Source organism: Apodemus sylvaticus, chromosome 14, assembly GCF_947179515.1.
Source record: "Apodemus sylvaticus chromosome 14, mApoSyl1.1, whole genome shotgun sequence".
Lineage (NCBI taxonomy): Eukaryota > Metazoa > Chordata > Mammalia > Rodentia > Muridae > Apodemus > Apodemus sylvaticus.
Window position 1 is genome coordinate 87101862 of NC_067485.1, and position 23904 is coordinate 87125765.

Consider the following 23904-nt stretch of genomic DNA (forward strand, 5'->3'; position numbering starts at 1 on the left):
TGTACATGTGTGTGTGTGTGTGACCCCGACCCATGCCAGGGTGCATGTGTAGAAGTGAGGACAGCTTTCTTGAGTTCATTCTTTTCCCCTACCACATAGGATCTCCAGATGAAGTGAATTGTCAGGCCTGTGCTCAAGCACCTCCACCCTCTGAGCGGTCTTGCTGGCCCCTCATTTACCTTTTTTTCTTTTTCCTTTTTGGTAAACTTTTAGAAATTTAGAAATTAGGTTGGAGTTCTTGGAGCATGTGGCTGTGTAGTAGCATCTAGTACTCTTCCTTGTGTTTCATCTCTTAACTGCTTGGTTGCAGTCATGAGACTGAGACCTTGGTGAACTGTATACTTTATGCATGGATACTGATGGTGGAAGAGATAGAGTACTTACTTGGCCAGCTCTGCAGTGAGCCAATTGTGTTTGAGTGATAATCAGTGGGCTGAGTTGTACTGTTGTATCCTTGCTACAGTGTGTCTATCTGTCCAGCGTGCAAGAAGAAACCTTAATCATGCATTCTTAGTCTCTTGGCTTATTTCTTTCTAGTTTTTTTTTTTTTTTTGTTTTGTTTTGTTTTTTAAGTAATTGCTAAGTTATGTGAATTTTAAAAATCTAGTTACAACTTTACTGTCTATCATTTTACATCATGCTTTTTCCTTTTACTTTGTGGGTTTTGTCAATTTTTATCATTTTACATCATGCTTTTTCCTTTTACTTTGTGGGTTTTGTCAATTTTTAAGTAATTGTGATTGATTGTACTAGCTTCTGCTTTTCTGTAGTTAAATGTCTTATTTCCTTTTTATCACTAAAGCCAACACAATTATTGTTCATAAAAATGGTTTACACATTTTCTTTGATTTCATCAGGACACATTTTAGGTATAAATAAATGAGACGTTTTGAGTATCAGTAGTATATCTAAGTCATATGTGTGTGCTTATTTTTCCTTAGATTTAAACAAAAGAGGACAGTTTCATAAACCTCACTCTGCTGACCTGTACTGTCTGGTTTCAGCAGCCATGATCTGCCATCCTTGTAGTTTTGTTTCTTTTTTCCTTCTTAAACTTTATTAGCATATTTAAACTCCAGATTGTCTTTCCCATTCAGGGGGCTTCTGGCTCTCTGTGTGAGGCCTTGCATTCCACTTTGGCAGGAAGGAGGGGGTGGGAGGGGGAAGGAGAGAGAGATAGAGACTGAGACAGACAGACACCAAGAGAGACCAGGAAGTGGATCCAAGGTCGGGAAGCTGAGAGGGAACAGGAAGTGGGGCTGAGCTATAAAATCCCAAGGCCATCCCCCAGTGATGGGTTTCCTCCTGCTGTGTTCTATCCCCTGAGGGTTACACAACCTTTCAGAACAGTGTCCCCAAGCTGGGGACTAAGTGTTTGCACACACATGAAACTGTGGGGGACAGAGGACATTTCACCACACCCAAACTATAGCCTAGGTGTACTTAATTCCCTAAGTTTCGTGCTTGTGCACATGTGAAGTTCTTACTGTAGTCACATCACAGATGGTCTTGAGCTCACGGCCTTAGGTGCTCCTCCCAAGTTGGCCTCTCAAGTAGCAGGGTAGGGAGTCTGTTAGAGTGTGGCCCATGAATAAAGAATTTTGGTTTGTATCTCTATTAGACAAGGCCACTTCAAATGAACAGAACTGGAACGCCTTTATTGAATTCAGTAAAATCACTGTCATTCTTTAATGTTCTTTTTAGCTATGTAATTTTTTCTTGTATCCAAAATGAAATTTTAAATTCGATCTAACTCAAAGTCTGAATAGTTCTCACATTACACTAGGTTATTTTGGTGAAAACTTTTGTAGTTTGTATATTTTTGTCCCATTATAAAATGTGTATTTGATATAGAAGTGAGGCCATTTGATATAGAAGACAAGGCCATTTGTCTTAACATGCATTTCCTTAGTATTCTCTTTAAATTGGGAATCAGATCTAGAGGTTTGATTAAATGGTTGCCAGAATGCTTCTTAGATGGTACTGTTGCTACCACATTAAAAAAATGCCTAGACTTCCAGGTTCTCTGACTAGACTGAAAAGTGGCTCCAGTCAGTATCTGACTTAGATTTTTATCCTGTATTGATGATCACCTCCCTCCTCCTGTGAGATGTCACCTTTAGTGTTGTTTGTGTTGTTTACAAACAGTCCAAGCCCCTGGTCTCAGACTCCTGAGGCTGAGACTGCAGGTGTATGCCACTGTTCAGCACTGAATTCTTTTTTTTTTTTTATGTCTTTATTTTTTTTTATTCGATATAATTTATTTACATTTCAAATGATTTCCCCTTTTCTAGCCCCCCCCCCCACTCCCCGAAAGTCCCGTAAGCCCCCTTCTCTTCCCCTGTCCTCCCTCCCACCCCTTCCCAGTTCCCCGTTCTGGTTTTGCCAAATACTGTTTCACTGAGTCTTTCAAGAACCAGGGGCCACTCCTGCTTTCTTCTTGTATCTCATTTGATGTGTGGATTATGTTTTGGGTATTCCAGTTTTCTAGGTTAATAACCACTTATTTCAGCACTGAATTCTTAACATTTTGTTTTCTTTGTTAATTATTTATTTCATGTATGTGACCACACTGTCGCTGTTGCGTGCGCGCGCGCGCGCGCGCACACACACACACCAGAAGAGGTCATTGGATTCCCATTACAGATGGTTGTGAGCCACCATGGGGTGCTGGGAATTGAACTCAGAACCGCTGGAAGAGCAGTCAGTGCTCTTAATCGCTGAGCCATCTCTACAGCCCACATCTTGATATTTTAAAAAATCACTCATTATTCATTTACTGAGGCTTTTCTTCTCTTGATAACTGTTTTGTCATTATGAAATGTTGATTCATCTGGGGGAGGTGGACTACATCACTGTTTCCCTTAGTAATCTGTAGGATAATCAATCGGTGTCCTTATAGTATAGAGGCGATGTTTTTAGCTTTCAGGGACTTTTGGATACCATATTTTATATACATTCAAGACCTTTGCCTCTTCTGTTTACACCTAGTTTACACAGTGCTGGGGAATTGAGCCCTGCATCCCTAATCCCCTTTGTCTTCTTACTGAGCAGCCTACTGTTTGCTTGTGCATGTGGCTTTAGTGTTCTTGCAGTGTAGCCACACTTACCATGAATAGTTTCCTTGCTTTCATATTAAGATATCCCAGGTTTATCTTTTAAAAAACAAAAAAAACAAAACCAGCCTACTTGGTGTCAGACAAGCTGGTGATAGCTCTTTAACTTTTTTTTTTTTTTTTTTTTTTTATTATTCGATATAATTTATTTACATTTCAAATGATTTCCCCTTTTCTAGCCCCCCCACTCCCCGAAAGTCCCGCAAGCCCCCTTCTCTTCCCCTGTCCTCCCACCCACCCCTTCCCACTTCCCCGTTCTGGTTTTGCTGAATACTGTTTCACTGAGTCTTTCCAGAACCAGGGGCCACTCCTCCTTTCTTCTTGTACCTCATTTGATGTGTGGATTATGTTTTGGGTATTCCAGTTTTCTAGGTTAATATCCACTTATTAGTGAGTGCATACCATGATTCACCTTTTGAGTCTGGGTTACCTCACTTAGTATGATATTCTCTAGCTCCATCCATTTGCCTAAGAATTTCATGAATTCATTGTTTCTAATGGCTGAATAGTACTCCATTGTGTAGATATACCACATTTTTTGCATCCACTCTTCTGTTGAGGGATACCTGGGTTCTTTCCAGCATCTGGCAATTACAAATAGGGCTGCTATGAACATAGTAGAACATGTATCCTTATTACATGGTGGGGAGTCTTCTGGGTATATGCCCAGGAGTGGTATAGCAGGATCTTCTGGAAGTAAGGTGCCCAGTTTTCGGAGGAACCGCCAGACTGATTTCCAGAGTGGTTGTACCAATTTGCAACCCCACCAGCAGTGGAGGAGTGTTCCTCTTTCTCCACACCCTCTCCAACACCTGCTGTCTCCTGAATTTTTAATCTTAGCCATTCTGACTGGTGTAAGATGAAATCTTAGGGTTGTTTTGATTTGCATTTCCCTAATGACTAATGAAGTTGAGCATTTTTTAAGATGCTTCTCCGCCATCCGAAGTTCTTCAGGTGAGAATTCTTTGTTTAACTCTGTACCCCATTTTTTAATAGGGTTGTTTGGTTTTCTGGAGTCTAACTTCTTGAGTTCTTTATATATATTGGATATTAGCCCTCTATCTGATGTAGGATTGGTGAAGATCTTTTCCCAATTTGTTGGTTGCCGATTTGTCCTCTTGATGGTGTCCTTTGCCTTACAGAAACTTTGTAATTTTATGAGGTCCCATTTGTCAATTCTTGCTCTTAGAGCATACGCTATTGGTGTTCTGTTCAGAAACTTTCTCCCTGTACCGATGTCCTCAAGGGTCTTCCCCAGTTTTTTTTCTATTAGCTTCAGAGTGTCTGGCTTTATGTGGAGGTCCTTGATCCATTTGGATTTGAGCTTAGTACAAGGAGACAAGGATGGATCAATTCGCATTCTTCTGCATGCTGACCTCCAGTTGAACCAGCACCATTTGTTGAAAAGGCTATCTTTTTTCCATTGGATGTTTTCAGCCTCTTTGTCGAGGATCAAGTGGCCATAGGTGTGTGGGTTCATTTCTGGATCTTCAATCCTGTTCCATTGATCCTCCTGTCTGTCACTGTACCAATACCATGCAGTTTTTAACACTATTGCTCTGTAGTATTGCTTGAGGTCAGGGATACTGATTCCCCCAGATTTCCTTTTGTTGCTGAGAATAGTTTTAGCTATCCTGGGCTTTTTGTTGTTCCAGATGAATTTGATAATTGCTCTTTCTAGCTCTGTGAAGAATTGAGTTGGGATTTTGATGGGTATTGCATTGAATCTGTATAGTGCTTTAGGCAAAATGGCCATTTTAACTATATTGATTCTGCCGATCCATGAGCATGGGAGGTTTTCCCATTTTTTGAGGTCTTCTTCCTTTCCTTCTTCAGAGTCTTGAAGTTCTTGTCATACAGATCTTTCACATGTTTGGTAAGAGTCACCCCAAGATACTTTATACTGTTTGTGGCTATTGTGAAGGGGGTCATTTTCCTAATTTCTTTCTCAGCCTGCTTATCCTTTGAGTATAGGAAGGCCACTGATTTGCTTGAGTTGACTTTATAACCTGCCACTTTGCTGAAGTTGTTTATCAGCTGTAGGAGCTCTCTAGTGGAGTTCTTTGGGTCACTTAGGTAGACGATCATGTCGTCTGCAAATAATGATAGTTTGACTTCTTCCTTTCCAATTTGTATCCCTTTGACCTCCTTATGTTGTCGAATTGCCCGAGCTAGTACCTCAAGTACAATATTGAAAAGATAAGGAGAAAGGGGGCAGCCTTGTCTGGTCCCTGATTTCAGTGGGATTGCTTCAAGTTTCTCTCCATTTAGTTTGATGCTGGCTACCGGTTTGCTGTATATTGCTTTTACTATGTTTAGGTATGGGCCTTGAATTCCTGTTCTCTCCAAGACTTTAAGCATGAAGGGATGCTGAATTTTGTCAAATGCTTTTTCAGCATCCAATGAAATGACCTTGTGGTTTTGTTCTTTGAGTTTGTTTATGTAGTGGATTATATTGATGGATTTCCGTATATTGAACCAACCCTGCATTCCTGGGATAAAGCCTACTTGATCATGGTGGATGATCGTTTTGATGTGTTCTTGGATTCGGTTGGCAAGAATTTTATTGAGTATTTTTGCATCGATGTTCATAAGGGAAATTGGTCTGAAGTTCTCTTTCTTTGTTGGATCTTTGTGTGGCTTTGGTATCAGCGTAATTGTGGCTTCGTAGAAGGAATTGGGTAGTGTTCCTTCTGTTTCTATTTTGTGGAATAGTTTGAAGAGTATTGGTGTTAACTCTTCTTTGAAGGTCTGGTAGAATTCTGCACTGAAGCCATCTGGTCCTGTGCTTTTTTTGGTTGGAAGACTTTCTATGACTCCTTCTATTTCTTTAGGCATTATGGGACTGTTTAGATGGTCTAGTTGGTCCTGATTTAATTTTGGTATTTGGTATCTGTCAAGGAAATTGTCCATTTCCTCCAGATTCTCCAGTTGTGTTGAGTATAGGCTCTTGTAGTAGGATCTGATGATTTTTTGGATTTCCTCAGTTTCCGTTGTTATATCTCCCTTTTCATTTCTAAGTTTGTTAATTTGGATACTTTCTCTGTGCCCTTTGGTCATTCTGGCTAAGGGTTTATCTATCTTGTTGATTTTCTCAAAGAACCAGCTCCTGGTATTGTTGATTTTTTGTATGGTTCTCTTTGTTTCTACTTGATTGATTTCGGCCCTGAGTTTGATGATTTCCTGCCTTCTACTCCTCCTGGGCGAAATAGCTTCTTTTTGTTCCAGGGCTTTCAGGTGTGTCATTAAGCTGGTAATGTATGCTCTCTCCATTTTCTTTTTGGAGGCACTCAGGGCTATGAGTTTTCCTCTTAGCACTGCTTTCATTGTGTCCCATAGATTTGGGTATGTTGAACTTTTTTTTTTTTTTTTTAATGTTGAGACTCGTACTCACTGTGGCACCAAATATGCAAGGCAGCTGAGGTTGACCTTTAAACTTCAAATTGTTCTGTTCCATCTCCTGAGATACAGTAGGTAGTACAAGTTGGCACTACCACACCTAGTTTACACAGTGCTGGGGAATTGAGCCCTGCATCCCTAATCCCCTTTGTCTTCTTACTGAGCAGCCTACTGTTTGCTTGTGCATGTATGCTGTTGTGTGGTGTGTATTTGTGTACATGCACATGTGTATGCACATCTCTGTCTATGTGTAGAGAGAGATAGTCTCTCACTGAACCTCGAGCTCAATGGTTAGGCTACAGGAACGAGCCAGCACACCTCAGGCAGGGCTTTGTCCTGTTGCTGCCTTCCCAGTGCTGGGATTACTGGCATGCACTACTGCACCCAACTTTTTATGTGGGTGCTGGGGATCTGAACTCAGTTCCTCATAACTCAATGCTAAGTACTTTGTTGACTGGACTATCTCCTTAACTTGAAGCAGCCTTCTCAGTCCTCAAAATAAAGACCATATTAGCAATGACAACAACAACAAAACCTAAACAAGGTACAGAAACACAGCTAAAATTCATTAAAGCCCATAATGACTGTGGAAAAGGCATGCAGTGTGAGAGTAAAGTAATTTCAGTTAAAGGTGATAAGAGTGCATGGACTGGAGAAGGCCAGAGAAACATGACTAAAATGAAAGAGGAAAGAAGAGTGAGGTTTTAGTTCACTCAGCAATGAAAAAAAACCAAAGGCATGATACCTCTTAAAGTCAAAATACTATTCAAAGTCTAGTAAATGACCGGTCAGAGTGGCTTTTTCTCACATCTCCAGAATTGGACTCTTCATGGTGGAGCAGGAGGAGGGGTGTCGGTTAAACCGGGAGAGTCTTTCTTACAATTTAAGTTGGTGCTGAGCCCGTGCTAGACAGGTGTCATGTGTGTCACTGCAGTCTTCACTCCTGTGCTTTCTGTACTGGGAGCCTCTGATGGCCACACTTAACTGTGTAGGCTGGGAGCTGGGTAGGTTCTCCCTTCCTTCCGCAATACCTCACATCACAAGCTCTGAGCCTGACTCTGGGGTGCTGTGGAATCAGGGAAGCAAGCAGCACTGAAATCTATACAAGTGGACTCGTGTGCTTGAGAGACACAGACAGCTTCCTCTGCAGCAGCAGGCCTTGAGTAGATCATCTGCAGAGGGTGACCATCCCCTGCCCCTGCCTCAGGCTTGCCGCTAACAGATTTGGCTGGGACTACCCTGCTCGCTCCTTGATTGACACTGAGTCCTGTGCCACTTATGTTCTTTGACTCCAGTTCTTTGAAAGTGTTCCTTGTTATTCTGACTCTTGTCATTTACTGAGGTGCAAGACCAGCTTCTACTCCACCATCATCTTTAGTAGTTTTCTTTTTTGTCCTTTTTCTTTTCATTTTATTAATTATTTTATTTAGTTACATCTCAAATGTCATCTCCATTCCCAGCCCCTCCTCCCTGGTAGTTTTCTTGCATAACTAAATCTGCCCTTCAGAATTGACCTGATTGGGCTGGGGAGATAGCTCACTTGGTAAGAACACTTCACACACACACACACACACACACACACACCATAAGGACCTGAGTTTAAATCTTAAGCACTCACATAAAAAGTTGGATATGGCCATGCACATCTCTGACCTTAGTGCTGCCTCCAAATTCCTGAGACTCACTCAGTATCAAAGGTTTAAGACAGACTGATAGAGCAGGGCACCACGTGTACGCCTACACACATGTACATATGTATCCATACACCAAAACAGAGCTGCCCTGCCTCCAGCTTCTTTGTTTTTTGGGGGGTGGGGTGGGGTTTGGGCAAGTGCTAAGTAGTTTTTCTTTGCTCGGGTGATTTAGAGTAATCTCTATGACTTATAAAATACCTGTTTAGGACTGAGGATATAGATGAGGTGGTAGAGTTCTTGTCTGCTGTGCATAAGGTCCTGGGTTCAACTCTCAGCATAGCATAAAGTGGGCATGGTAGGGCATGCCTGCAATCCTAGCAGGTAGAGAATGGAGACTATAGGACCAGAAGTTCAATGTTTTCTGACTACAGAGCATGCAAGGTTAAGGCCAGCCTAAGCTACAATCCTCAGGGAGTCGTCATAGAGCCTCGTGAGTGCTCACTCCCACAAGGTAGGTTGATGGCCCTAATCTTGTTCCCCAATCACAGCTGCTGTGGGTTCAGGAGTGTTGTGGCCATGTTGTGCCTAACAGAACTTTCCAAAACACTATCCTTTCTTTAGGTTCTTAGAGTCTTTAAACTGTCTTCTATGAAGTTCCCTGAGCCTTGTGGTAGGTGACTGGCTGTCCATTGATGGCTGGTTGTGCAGCAGTCACTGTGATCACTTTGACCATTGTGAGTCTGTAGGTACTGCTGCTCACTACAGCAGATGTCTCTCAGGCCAAAGTTGACAGCTTTTGCAAAAGCCTAATTATTTAGAGGGAGAAATGATGGGCATATCATGTGTGTTTAGTAAAATAAGACTTTATAACCTCCACAGTTCCAGCTCTGAGCAGGCTTAAGGAGATCAGAAGGGATTTCCCTCCCTGGAATGGAATGGAGGAAATCCCAGCCAGTATGAAGTTGGTTACCCCACAATAGACATACCTCTATTTTACTAGTGGGACACACCCTACCTAACAGATTGATAATATACCATGAAAGACACACTATAGAATTAAGATTGCTCAAGACAATTTTCACCCAGGAGCCTGCATAGCCCATTCTGGTACTGTAGAGGCTAGCCCTAGGGAGAAAGCTTTTTAATCTCAGTTCCGATTGATTTCTCTATGACCTGCAACTAGATCATGTGATGTCTTCAGCAATGAGGCCATCTAGTCCTGGTTGACATTCAACCACTGTGGCAATTGCCTGTTATTTGATATTCTCAGATCTTCCTGACCAGCAGCTTGGGAGGTGAGGGTAGTCATTGGACTTTTCATTTAATAACCTATGGCTTCTGAGAGTTAGCAAGTAATGGAGCCAGCCTAGATGTCCATCAATAGATAGCTGACCTAGAGAAATTTACAAGTGAAGTAAAAATATTTGCAGGAAAACAGATGCAGCTGAAAATCAAACCACATTCAAAGACAAGTCCACCGTTTCTCTCCTTCGAAACCTACATTTAAAATTTCAATTCTATCCTCCCTTTCCCTCCCTCCCGCCTTCCCTCTCTCTGTGTTTATATGTGTGTGTGTGTGTGTGTGTGTGTGTGTGTGTGTGTGTGTGTGTGTGTGTGTGTCAGCCTGAGATAAGGATCATGAGATGGGATCTTAGGGAGATGGGAAACAGGAAAATGTGCATAATAAAGTATGACTTGGGACTGACCGGGAGAAGCTGGCAGTGGGCATGGAAGACAGTGCAATGAGGCCTGTGAAGGTGCTTGATGAAATCCTTTGCTTTGTGAAACTTAGTTCAAGGTGTAAGTGAGAAGCCCTGTGTGGGTGCTTAGTGAAACAAGTTACTTTTATCTTCTCCCCTCCCCCCTTTCCTCTTGGCAATTGTTTTCAGAAGTGACTGAAAGTTACCTGGCCTGTGTTGAACTCTTTATCTTATTTTTGAAGCATTAAAGAAGAAATGCCTTCAACTCAGAACTAAATGATTAGGAATCCTCGTAGCAATAGTCATGAAAGTTGTCTCTAAGTCATTTTTAAAGGTCAAATATGTGAAGTTTATTACCTAGTGCTGAGTTAACAGAGTGTTTCCTGAATGCTCCAATGTTTTTATAACTTTGCTCAAATATTTGCAGCTTCTTTCTAGTGAAATCATTCCTTTGCAATTATTGCTTAATGTGTAGCTGTGGCTGACCTGAAACTTGATCTATAGACCAGACTGGTTGATTTGATTGCCTTTGCTTATTGAGTACTGAGATTGAGGGTATTTGCTACCATGCCTCATCCACAACTGTTGTTCTTGATCAAGATGAATAAACGGGACCATTCAAAAATTTGGGATTCATAAAAAGTTTTCTTTTTTTGAGATTGGTGGATTCTGTGATTTGTTAATATATACTTACCTAAGGTATACATGGTGAAATGGTTCTCGTTAGTCATCTCACATTGTTGCCTTAATGTGTACATCTATGTTCATAGCAGATTTCTGTGCACAGTAGCCGATACCCCTGTGCTGTATTGTGTGTTAGATCAGATTACTGCACTGTTGAGTTCTTTGACCTGTGGCTTCCTCTCTTCTTCCCAGGCCAGGAAAACTACCATTCTCTGTTTCCCTCTTTGCCTCACTCTCTCCCACCCCCCTGTGTGTGTGTTTGATTAGACTGTATTTGTAACGGAATTCATACAGTATTTAACTTTGAGCACTGATTTATTTCCCTTAGCTCAGTGTCTCTCAGGTTTGTCTGTTCACTTATGTCCACACTCCCTCCCTTACTCCTTTATCCATCGGCGAGTCTTTCATTTCTGTCTTGGCTAGTGTGCATAATAGTGCAGTGGGCATGGGCTATCTTTATGAGGAGCTAATAACATTTTCTTTGGATGTATACCAAAAAATGGAATTGCTGGATCATGTAGTATAGTTCTATTTTTAAAATTTTGAGAAACCTCTACTGTTTTCAGTAATATAGTAATTTCAGAAGCATTCCCGTTCTCCACACCCAGGCCGACACTTGTCGCCTGTCTTTTTTATAGCCATCCTAACAGATGCATGGTAGTGTCTTTTTGTGGTTTTAATTAGCTTTCCCCTGATGATTACTGAGGTATTTGAATATCTTAATATGTGTGTTTGTGTGCTTTCATTATTTGGCCAGGTTTGAAATTAGTTTGATTTTTGCTCTTGAACTATTTACGTGTCTTGACTATTAACCCCTTAATTTTAGGTTTTAAGATGAGTTCCTGAGTTTTTGTTTGTTAGCACATGGTTTCTAAAGTTTCTGATGTTGCTTTTACCCGTTTGGTCTGAAAGAGAAACTTGCTGCGTGCCCGGTGAGTAATAGCACGAGTGTTCCAGGCAGATGTTTCCCAGCTACTTGGAATCCAGAGGCAAGCAATATTCTGAAAGATTCTGGCATTCTCAGCTTAGTAATTTTACTTTAAGAATCAGTTATAATGCTGGGTAGAGTGGCTCACCCTTGTGATCCCAGCCTTGGGAAAGCTAAGGCAGGAGGATTGTGGTGCGTTGTATACAACCTGGGCTCCTATGAATTCCAGGCTAGCTTAGGCCTGGAACAGTTAGACCATCTCAAAAGTAAAACAACCAAAAACTGGTGCTTCTCAAATAAAGCTAACTTTCACACTCTGTCTTTTCCAGCGTCCTGAGGTTAGCATTATACTTTTCCAGTGGAGCCCATGACTTCTGATCAGGACGCTAAAGTTGTGGCTGAACCGCAGGCACAGCGAGTCCAGGAGGGCAAGGACAGCTCTCATCTGGTAGGTGTTGTTAGAGGGGAGGCCACAGGCTACAGGCATCCATTCCTATTTCTGATAAAGAACTCTACATTGGACTTATGAAGAGGTTAATAGTAACACTAATAAAGTTTCCTAGAGCCGGGTGGTGGTGGTGCACACCTGTGATCCCAGCACTCTGGGAGGCAGAGGCAGGCGGATTTCTGAGTTCGAGGCCAGCCTGGTCTACAGAGTGAGTTCCAGGACAGCCAGGGCTATACAGAGAAACCCTGTCTCGAAGAAAAAAAAAGTTTCCTAGAACACGTGTATCAAATGATAACAGAGGCAATAGAACTTATTCATCCAGTATTCCTGGCTGAGATCTCTACAGCAAGAGATGCACACAGAAATTTTCAGAGAGAAAGACCTACAGAGCAAACTATGCTAAGTTTTATAACAAAAAAGTGGATAACTATATTGAAGCATGATTATCCGAAAGACAGTGTGATCTGATGGTATTAGCTGGGAACTTAGCTAGACTTGTTCAGTTTGTTTTTTTTTTTTTTGTTGTTGTTGTTTTTGAATCTGTGTGTGGCATTCTTCCAGACTCCCTCTGGAATGAGGGCCTTGTTTCAAAGGAAAAGTCAGCTTGCTTTATGGTATGCTTGAGAAAGTAGTGAAGGAAATTCTAGTTTCAATTTTTTTGTTTCCTTTTTTCCTGCAGTTCCCTCAAATAGCAAGCTGTAATATTTCAGACTGAACTATATTTGTTTGAAAAAAAATCTGCATCTTTTTTTAGCAGAAACTTAAAGTACTAGGTGATACAGAAAATAAAAGACATAACTTTAGATACTTAGAGCTTTGTATCAAGAAAATACAATTTGGGTCCTGAAAAGTGAGTAAAAGCAGTTGTCATGCAAGCCTGTCAATCTGAATTTGATTTGCTGTATTCCACAGTGAAAGGAGAGAACAAATTTGTCAAAGCTGTTCTTTGACTCCCATATGCACACTGGCATCACCCACCCACCCACCCACACACAATGTGTACATATACACATAACGGACACAAAAATAATAAAGAAAATAATGAAAGAAAATGTGGGCTGGAGACATGGCTCAGCAATTAAGAGCACTCATTGCTCTTGCAGAGGACTCGGGTTTGATTCCCAGCTCCCACATTATGACTCACAGCCATCTCTAACTCCAATTCCAGGGCACCTGACCCTTTCTGATTCCATGGGTACCGGACATATAGACTTGCATGTAGGCAAAACACTCATACACATAAAAGAGCCTTAAAAACTAAGTATCATATTAACATAGTAAGTCATATGTAAAGAGAGGATTTTATTGTAGTTTTTCAGTGTCGTTTTGGCCACCTTTGAATTTACTCTTAGGCTAGAGAAATGGCTCAGTGTTGGAGAGTACTAATTGTTCTTGCAGAGTTCAGTTGCCAACATCCACCCTGGGGAGCTTGTAGCCTCTTGTAACTGCAGCTTCAGGCCATCCTGTGGTCCCTGAGGGCACCTGCACACAAGTGGGAAGACATGCTTGCACACATACATAAAAATAATACATCTTTAAAATTTCTTAATAATATTTAAAGTTTCTAAGTGATGTTGGGAAAAACCAGCTTTTTAAAATTACCTCAGTTTGAAACTACCAGAGATTTTGTTTTTAATGTTTAGTTAGAACTTCAAAAGTTATAATACATTTCAGTATATGCATTTATATACTTCTTAATATAATTTATTTACAGATTTCTTGCTATGTAAAATAATGAATTTTTCCGTGGGTTTGGTTTTACTTAAATTGCTATGGTTTAAAATTATATTTTATTAATGTTATGGTAATGGAGTTTTTGATGTTTCCAATTTTTCAGATGAATGGTCCTATATCGCAAACCACTTCTCAAACAAGTTCCCTCCCAGCTTTGACTCAGGTAATTCAGTGTTGAGATTTACCACAGCATGCCTAGCCACAGCCGAGACTACAGAGTATCATCCCAAATATGTATTGTGAAAAAACTAGTAAGATGTAGATACTTCTTAAAAGCAGGATCCATTTACCATTTTGCCCTGGAGTGTGTTAAATGTTAATACTCTTTTTCATAATGTCAGATATATTAATTTATTGCCAAGTATTTATGACAGTGCTTTCAGTTAATCTGTTATATGTATGCATATAATGATAGCTTTACATCTTGATGACTTTTTCAGAGTATGCAAGTCAAATCCTAAGTAATAAAAGAAAAAGAAAACAGGCTAAATACATAGCTCAGTTGGTAGAAATCCTTGGGCCTGTGTCGACTGGGTGTGGCAGCTCACGCTTCTCATCCTATCTTGGGAGGCAAGAACAAGGGCTCAGGCTCACTTTTTAATGCAGCGCATGTTTGAGGTCAGTCTTAGATATACACAAGGCATAACCATGTTTGTTTGTTGTTTAAGAAAAGGGTAAGGGAGAAGGGAGCCATTGTTGTAACTCTTGAGTTTTGCATGTGTATGTGCATATAAGAAGTACATCTCCATAGTATTACGAGTTTTGTTTGTCTTTTAAGTATCTTATAACTCTTAGGAACTTTACAGCATAATAAACATTAGTAGCTGGGCAGTGATGGTGCATGTCTTTAATCCCAGCACTTGGGAGGCAGAGGCACACAGATTTCTGAGTTCAAGGCTAGCCTGGTCTACAGAGTGAGTTCCAGGACAGCCAGGGCTACACAGAGAAACCCTGTCCTGAAAAACAAACATACAAAAAAATTAATGATTTATTCTCTGAAATACATAGCATCTATGTATTTCATCTTGGTGGATGGCACTTTTACCCAGTGAGCCATCTCACTAACCACTCAGCTACTTTATTTCAGAAAAAATAAATAAATAAAATAAAAGGTTTAGTGTGTGTGTGTGTTAGTGCCTGCATGTATGTCTCCATACCCCATTCCTTCCCTTGGAGGACAGAGAGGGTGTCAGAGCCCCTGAAACTAGAGTTAACAGGCATTTAGCCTCCAAGACACTTCCTTTAGCTATCGTGTATTTTCCTTATCATTCTCCTACTCTTCTTCCATGTATTATTATATGTTACTATTATTTTTTTCCTGAGGTGAAATTTTGCTACATAGTCCAGGCCAGTCTTGAACTTGTAGCTTGTCTGTCCTGGCCTCTCCTGGGTGCACAGATGTGTGTGTGTATTCCACCACACTTGAATTTAATTATTATTTATGTTGGGCGTAAGTATAGAATTTGATGAGACTTAGTAGTTTGCTAAGTTGTGCAGTCATTACAGTCTTGTATTTCTAGACCTTGTCCTGTGAGTGGGAATCTCATTGTCTGTGGTTCATGCTGGCTTTGAACTCATCTTGCCTTACCTTCCAAGTGATGGTGGACAGTCACAGTTACTCCCGGCCATCCACTCCCCAGCTTTTGATGGTCACAGGTATTCTGGCTTTTTTGAGAGAGAGAGAAAAAGAGAAAGAGAGAAGAGAGAGAGAGAGAGAGAGAGAGAGAGAGAGAGAGAGAGAGAGAGAGAGAGAGAGAGAGAAGCCAAGCAAGAAGAGACTGAGCTTACAGACTGTCTCTGCCTTCCACATCTTCCATCAAAGGCCAAAGGCACCCAGCACTACTCCAGCCAGATGTGCTGGGCCTCCTGTGTCCTCTGTGCCTATGTGCCTACTACTTTCTGAATAAAGTTTTTTTGCTGTTCATCCAATAGAGCTGAGTATAGATGATAGAGATTGGGGAGACATTTTCTATGGTAAAGTTTTTCACAATGAGGACAGGACACAGTGTTAGCGCATCCTGACACAGTGCTGTGGAGCTGTGTTACCAAAGCGTGTGTGAACAGAGTAAACAGACGTGGAAGAGACGGAGCTGTGGCTGCGTCTGTACAAGAATACTCTTGGGTTTGTCCCTAGTAAAGATGGACTTTTAAAATACTGTAACTTTCACCACTTGTTTTAACGCAAGAAGGCAGAAGTAATAAATTTGCATTAAATGTCTCTGTAAGTACTGACAGGAAAAATGATGGGGATGGAGTGTTCAGAACTGGAATGAAAGACCCGAGGGAATGAGGAAATGAAAGTGTTAGGCTGAGACAGAGAGGAAGTGAATAGGAACCAACTGACAGGACAGAGCTGCAGCAGAGCAGATCATCAGTTTTGCCCTCAGCAAGTGCAGATCCCGGGGTGATGTCAGTGGAAGCCAGACTGCAGCAGGCCAAGAAAGAGATGCAAGAGTGGTGGACACGGCACAAGCCGCTTTCCGCCTAAGGTCCTGACACTGGGAGCTAGAGGAGGCTGACACAGACAGGGGTAGGATGGCTTTGAGCATATTTTGAGTGAAGACATGGACACTCTGGGCCTCTGTGATGGGATCTCCTTAAGGAAGAAACAAGATCTGATGACTGCAATTTGACAAGGTTATCTGTTAGAAGCCCAGGAAGGGACTCAGATTCCAAATCCTCCTGCCTTCTCCGCAGCCAAGTTGCCCCAGTGTAACTGCTTTGGCCTCAGGCATTTTCTGTTGTAGTGGGTCTGTTGTGTTTCACCTTTAATGAGCAGAGATGCTGCTGGAGAGAGGTGTGTGAAGACAGGCAGTGCTAGTGCTTGCTTTTCTGGGGAGTGTCTTTCTAATCTAATAGGAGTATTTGATTCTTATGCACTAACTGTAGGCACGTCAATAAAGTTTGGGGTGTGTGTGTGTGTGTGTGTGTAGGTCAGAGGGCAACTTGAGAGGAATCAGTTTTTTCTTTTACAAGTTGGATGCAAAATGCCTTTATCTACTATGGCAAGTTGGATTATTACTGGCCCACTCAGAAATAATCTTTCAAAATTACTTAAAGATAAGATCAGCGAACTAAAGGTTGAGTACTTGCTTGGCATTTACAAGACTATGGTTTGACTTACAGGACCTTACCTTTCCCCCCAACTCCCATGGACACTCTATACCTTTTGATGGCATTGTTTCTGAGTGGGTGTTAGATTAACTACTACATGTCTGCATAAGTAAATAGGCTCACACTCATGAAAATAGCTAGTACTTGAATTTTGTTTGTGAATGACAACTGGCTGCTTTTAGCACAGAGTCTTACAGGGTAAATGTTGGAGCAGTGTATAGTGATTTTAGGAGAATTCTTAATAGAAATACCAGTACGTTTTTTTCTTAATTTCAATTTTCAGCTATCTGAAGAGTAAAGACGATGTATTTGCATCCCAGTGCCCTAGTGATCGTTCTAGCTCTCCCTCAACTGCTTGTGCTTCAGTCCTGCCCCACACAGCACTCAAGATGTGCCTAGAAATAGAACTTTATTCTTTTCTCTGCACAGTTATATCACCATCAACACTTCAAAATGGATCTCTTTGTCATTCCATTGTTTTGCCTGACAAAATTAACATGATTCCTTAATATTAAGAAAAATTTTAAAGCTAGTAATTAAGAGATTAAACTTTTAAGTAGCTGTAAAATGTAGAATTGTTATTATTGTTGTTGTTATTATTTGTGTGTGTATGCATGCGAGCTTGTGCGTGTGCAAGTACCTGTGCCACATGGGCCGTGTGGAGGTCCGGTGTGCCATCTGGGGATTGAGCTCAGGCTTGCACAGCTGGCACCCTTACCTCGTGGTCTCATGTACAGGGCAAGGTTCTGGTATTGCTTTCTTTAAAGGGACTTCACAAACTAACTTTTTTGGTGACTGTTGTCTTATGAAATATAATCCACTGAAAAAAAGGACCAGAAGTTCGAAATCTCTTCTGGCTGTGCTGATAACTTCAGTTGTTTTTAGAGTTAAGTTTATGAAATAAGATAAACCATATTTATGTTTCTGTTCCCCTCCTCCTGTTCTGCAGCTTTAGATCGCATGTGCTATTTGGCTTTCAGCACAAGAACTCTGATGAATGTCAGGCAGGACTCTGTTGTCATTAGGATTTGGATTTGAGTGGCAGGAGCATGTGACTGCTTTGCAACGAGCTATTTTTGGTATGGGGTTCTGGCTTAGCCTCAGAACTGTAGCAAGTTAGTGTGAGACATATCTGTAGAGGTGCAAAAAAGGACGAGCATTGTGATGTGAATTCTGAAGTTTCGATATGGGCTGTTGCTTCAGCAAAGAACTCAGTAGTGACAGTGACAATGAGAAAATTGGCCTGTTACAAAAATGTGTGGAAGAGAAGAAACCGGAGACCAAGATAAGTACAACTTTATCTTCATTATTTGATACCCTTGAAGGTGAGCAGCTTCATAATGTTGGAACTGGACCCAGCAGAGCAGCGGCTGGCCTTACTGTGTGGACTAGAGTTTTTACATGGTCTAGGCACAAACAGGATCATAGATCAAAGCAGTCATTGAGGTCCAGTTCCTCTACCACATACGAGTTGTTTTATGGGTCTGAAAATTTAGATGAGGTTAACAAGAATTTAGCTACTGTTGCTACTGAAGAGAATTCTGAGATTGCCAGGGATCCACTGGGTATGTATAGTGATAGACAGGCTTGTTCTGAAAATGATCAGCCTTTCTCACATGTGCCCATGTCTTCTGAGCAGCAGGAGGAAACTTCTCTAAGTAACCATCTGCAGTGTTACCTGGCCACTTGTAAAAACTCTTTAATAGAAAAAGAAAAAGTGCTAAATGGTCGAATCAGTAGTTTAAATGAGAATAACTCTGTTCATGTGTCTGCTGGGGAGCTGCAAAATAAAAGGTGTGTTGGTGACAGTCTGTATACGGATTCAGGGGCGAGCACAGTTCAGAGTATTTGTGCTGTAGATCTTGCGTGTATGAACATGGATGAGGCCCTGTTCACTCCCATGTATGGAACAGCTGCAGCAGAATGCCACTCAGCTGTTACTTACCGAGTTTTCCAAGAGGATTGGCCCTTAGATAACAGGGAAGAACGTGTTGCCTCAGATGCCAGACAGAGGGCAGGAGGGCTGAAGCCGCAGCAGGACGAGCTGCTGGTACCCCCACGATGTCCCACATGGAGCAAAAGAAGTGTTTCCTGAGAAGAGTGAATGCAGTTCTGATCTTTTGGTGGACTGTGCTGCATCTGATGAAGCACACATCAGTGACCTGCAAGCTGAGTCTCTAAGGGCAAAAGTTCATGCCAAATTCGCTAAAGATCACACTGAACACACTACATTACATAATACTGGCCTACTCCCTGAATTAACTATTAACATAGGCAGTGACTCTTTACCATACACGTGTGCTCTATCTGAAGAGCAAGAGAGCAGTGCTTCAGGAATAGGAAGTCAGATGGATGATTCACTTACTTTACCAAATGATATTTCCTGTGTTGATGGGATTGGTGAACCTGCGGTTACAACAGTTAGCAGTTGTCAAAGTTTAAACTCTAAAATGGAAAGAGAGCATGACTCTGAAAAGCCACTAGAAGGTAATGATTACTTCCATGTCACCGTTAGCAGGTCAGGTAGGATCCCTTCCTTTGGTCTAGATAAGATTCATTTAAATCCTGAAAAGTTAGCTTTGGAGAGCTCTGGCAGTGAGTATCTCCCAGTTCATGATAATTCCAAAGAAGTTGCCTCAAGCAAACGTGATGGTCCTAATCCTGTACCCCACTGGGGACCAGCATGTATGGAGGAGCGACACTTGGGGGATAGCAATCTGGAAACAGGAAGTATCCAGCTGGCAAAGAGAGGCGAGCTGTTTTTGTGTTCTGAAAATAGGTCCACTTGTCAGGATGAGGAGAAAGTGAGCTTTTTCGAGATTGAGAGCCATGGCAAGAGGGAGTGGAGAAGTCAGTGTCAGACAGATGTCTGTAGAGGACCCGGGGCAGACGGGGAGCAGAGAGAAACCTGTGATTTAACTCAGGTTAAATGTGAGGCAGACACAGAAGAGGAGGGCCACAAGATGGAGCTCCTGAAGCTTGGACTCTCACAAAGAATGCCAAGTGACAGGTCTCAGTATCAGTGCAGACCTCAGCAGGGCCCAGAAACAGCCCCTGCATCTATTCTCACTTGTGCTGATCCTGAAGCAAGTGGAACAGGCCTACGGGACCAAACAGGAGATAGAGTACTTGTGAACAGTGTAGTTGTGTCACACAAACAATCTAGTGTACTAGCAGATTCTGAAAAGGAACCACAGAAAGCTAATTATGGAGAGATCAGTGAGAATAACATAGAAAATGCCAAGTCAGGTGCACAAACAACCTTTCATTGGGAAACCAGTGTTCTTAACAAGGCTGTGCCCAATGGGAACATGGGACCTTGTATTGGTTCTGGCATAGCAGCAGATCCTGATTGTGAAACTAATCAAACTGAAAACAGTTACAGAACTGATGAGGTGAATGAAGACCCAGATCTTATAGTTGTGCCACCTTTAAGCCACAGTTTATTGTCACCTGAAGAGAAGGAGTGGGCTAACAGTGACAGAAACTCAGACCTGTGTCTTCTTAACACTGAATCAATTAAAGATGTATCTTATGCCTTTGGTAATGATGCATCAGAATTGAGCAAACAAAAGCCAACATGCAGAGAAGAGAATGAGAAACTTTGTTTGGATAAATGCAATATTAATCCTAATAACATTCGATGCTTAGGCCCATGTAAGACGAAAAGAAAAAAAGCCAAATCCACAGGTAAAGAATCCACTTTAAATGGGGAGATACGTTTTTCAGGAAACTCTGAGGTGACTTTTAAGGAACCAGTATTACATGACACTTCTGAAGAGTGTTCTTCTTTGATTGATGTCAAGTCTATACAAGTGGATTTGCCTGCAACTCATCCTGGGGATGCTCCCCAGGCAATTCCTGCCATCCCAGCTGACAGCAAAGAACGTGTAGTACCAAGTTCTGACCGCATTGCACCACCCACAGAGGATGTATCTGAAAACCCCTCAGAAATGGATGGGCACAGAATCCCCGAAGAGTTCTATGGTCATTTTTTGAATGAATTTTCCTATTACCCTGTGGGAGGGCTAGCAAGTCAGGCACTTCCAGAAGGACTGTCAGGTGGGTGTGGCAGTTATCAGGTGGGCTATCTGTGGGCTAACATAGTCACAGAAAACATGGCAGAAGATGCTCAAGTTTTTAATGAGGATCTACACAGCAAGTTCCAGTACTTAGAAAATACTTCATTTTCCTTGGAACAGACCCCTAATCAGCTGCCAGTGTCAGAGAATGGTGGTATTTGGGGATGGCCAAATAGAGGTGGACAGTTAGTAAGTATGCTTTCTCCGTGTTTGTTGGTGTTTGTTGTGTTGTGCTGTGGCAGTTTTTGCCTTTTGATTGTGTTTATGAAAATTAGTTAATTCTAGGTTGTGGGCAGTCTGGATGCCTTTTAAAGACGGAATGCATGTAGCATCAGTTTAACCTTTTTCAAATGAAAAATAAATGTGAATTGTTAATTGACATATTTAAGCCAGAGCTTGCATGTAAACTGTTGATGTTAAAGCATGCCCCACTAATTAACCCCCACATAGCATTGCGCACACCTTTTCATATGGATACTGTTTTGCTCAGTGTACCTTACCCTTCTGAGAGAGGTTCTTGTCACATGGGCAGAATGATGTGTTTTAGCAAATATTTGAAGTCACCAACATGATGTCACATTTGCAGAACACAAATGTATTTCAAGTGTGTGTTTTGTTTTTGTAAATGTAAATAAAGAATATTATTTTTGTAGTATACATGTATGTATATATGCCTAAGGCAGAAAAATTTGCTATTTATCTGGACCTAAAATCTTAGTTTCGATAAAAATCATTCGTCCTGACCTCCGTGGTTTGGAAGAAGCTTTGCCACTGACACTGGGTAGCTAATCTGAGCATCTTCATAGAAGTAAGATGAATAAATGCACTTACTATTCAGCAACAGGAAGCCAGTGCTGGTCATAACACACATGTACCAAAGTCTTAGTAATGAAAGGATATATACTTACCTTTGTATGTGAAGGGAAGTGGTTCCAAGAGCCTATGGATACCAAACCCATTCTTCTGCATACTTTATGGTTTTCTAAAATACTTGTAAAATACCTAATACCATACACTATCTAGATTAGGGAAATAGCAAGAAAAAAAATGTTTTTAGAAGTGTGGGGTTCTGGGAGGCTCTGGTAGTACATGACAAATACAGAGCAGGACACTCTCAGCCAGCCATTGGACTGAGCACAGGGTCCCCAATGAAGGAGCTAGAGAAAAGACCCAAGGAGCTGAAGGGGTTTGCAGCGCCATAGGAGGAACAATGAAATGAGCCACCCAGTACTCCTAGAGCTCCCAAGGACAAAAATGTCAACCAAAGAGTACACATGGAGTTACTCATGGCTCCAGACACATCAGAGGATGCAGCAGAGGATGGCCTTATTGGACATCAAAGGAAGGAGAGGCCCCCTGGTCCTGGAAAGGCTTGATGCTGCAGTGAAGGGGAATACCAGGACAGGGAAGCAGGAGGAGGTTGATTGGAGAAAAGGGGGAGGGAAGATAGGTTAATGGGATTTTTCGCAGGGCGGGGGGGACCAGGAAAGAGGAAATCATTTGAAATGTAAATAAAGCATATATCTAATAAAAAAATCATTAAAAGAAAAAGAATCAATGACTGAGTTAAAGACAAAAGAAAGAATTTAGGTTGGCAACTACGGAGAATAATCTTAGAGGAAGACAATATAGAAGCCACAAGTCTAAACTAAATATATATGATTATAGTGATTTGAATAAGAATGTCCCATAGACTCATATGTGTGAATGCTTGGACCCAGTTGGTAGAACTATTTGGGGAGGATTAGGAGGTGTGGTCTTGTTGGACAAGGTTGTCACAGGCAGTTGGCTTTGAAGTTTCAAAAGTCCACACCATTCCTGACTTTCTCCACCTTGTACTTGTGGACAAAGATGTGAGCTCTCAGCTGCTGCTCAAGTGCCTTGCCTACCTCCCTGCTGCCACAGTTATTATGGACTCACCCTCTGAAACTGTAAGCCTCCAATAAATTCTTCTTTCTATTAAAAGAAGTAGTAGTAGTAATAGTGGTGGTGGTGGTGCAGGCTTCACTCTTTAAATATTTTTGATCTTTTACGTGTTGAATTTATGGATATGAAACCCAGAGACAAAAAAGGCTGACCTGAAATATGATTTTTTTCTTTATTCAGTTAGTAATTTGTAGTGATTTTTATAAGATCAGTAAGAAAAGCTATTGGTAATAGGAAGGAGATTTCACTTAGATATTAAGGAGAGAGTTGTAAGATGGGCATAAGCAAGTCATGCCGTTCAGACTTGCCTCACCTGCTTTTTCTCTATGCCCACATTGGTTTTGAATCTTTTATTTAATGGACACAGTTATTTAAGTGGACACAGTTACTATTTGGTAAATTTATGCAACACCAGACTAATTCCCTATATTGGGAGCTGTGTCTTTCCTTTCCTTTCCTTTTTCCTTTTTCCCTTTTCCCTTTTCCCTTTTCCCTTTTCCCTTTTCCCTTTTCCCTTTTCCCTTTTTCCTTTTTCCTTTTTCCTTTTTCCTTTCCTTTTTCCTTTCCTTTTTCCTTTCCTTTTTCCTTTCCTTTTTCCTTTTTCCTTTCCTTTTTCCTTTCCTTTTTCCTTTCCTTTCCTTTCCTTTCTTGATTTATTTATTTTTATTTACTGTAGCTGTCTTCAGACACAAGCCAGAAGAGGGCACCAGATCTCATTACCACCATGTGGTTGCTGAGAATTGAACTCAGGACCTTTGGAAGAGCAGTTGGTGCTCTTAACCGCTGAGCTATGGGGACTGTGTCTCTTTGCTGATAAAGGGACAGAGGTAGTGTTGGTGTGGCTCAGGACTCAGGGCAACTCCAGGAATACAGGCTTCCCTCAGGCATTTCTCTCCTTTGCTCTGCTGTCTCATCTAATTTAGTCTCCCCATGACTTCCCCACTCTGACACACCTAGTTCCATCCTGTCGGGGAGACAGATGTGCAGAACATCGGAGCTGCAGCCTTCAGAGAGAACCAGGGCTGACTTTATGTGCAGTCACCTCACAGTGCAGCAGCTAAGTTCAGCTTGCTTCTGGTTTTAATAAGTTACCAACCCATACATTTTCAGAGAAAAAAAATTTTTGACTCATAGATCCA

General features: G+C 41.5%; 1 protein-coding gene across 7 annotated transcripts in view; it reads left to right on the plus strand.

Moving 5' to 3' along the window:
• The window catches only part of Larp4b (La ribonucleoprotein 4B), an 81548-nt gene that overhangs the window by 21098 nt on the left and 36546 nt on the right, over positions 1-23904 (plus strand). For 6 of the 7 annotated variants that reach the window (XM_052157692.1, XM_052157696.1, XM_052157689.1 and 3 more), the window contains exons 2-3: positions 11791-11909; positions 13747-13806. The exons of the other annotated variant lie outside the window; for it this stretch is intronic. In XM_052157692.1, coding sequence (XP_052013652.1) covers positions 11829-11909; positions 13747-13806 — 141 coding nt within the window. In that variant the 5' untranslated portion in view covers positions 11791-11828. The remainder of the gene's footprint in view (positions 1-11790; positions 11910-13746; positions 13807-23904) is intronic. 7 annotated transcript variants of the gene reach the window in all.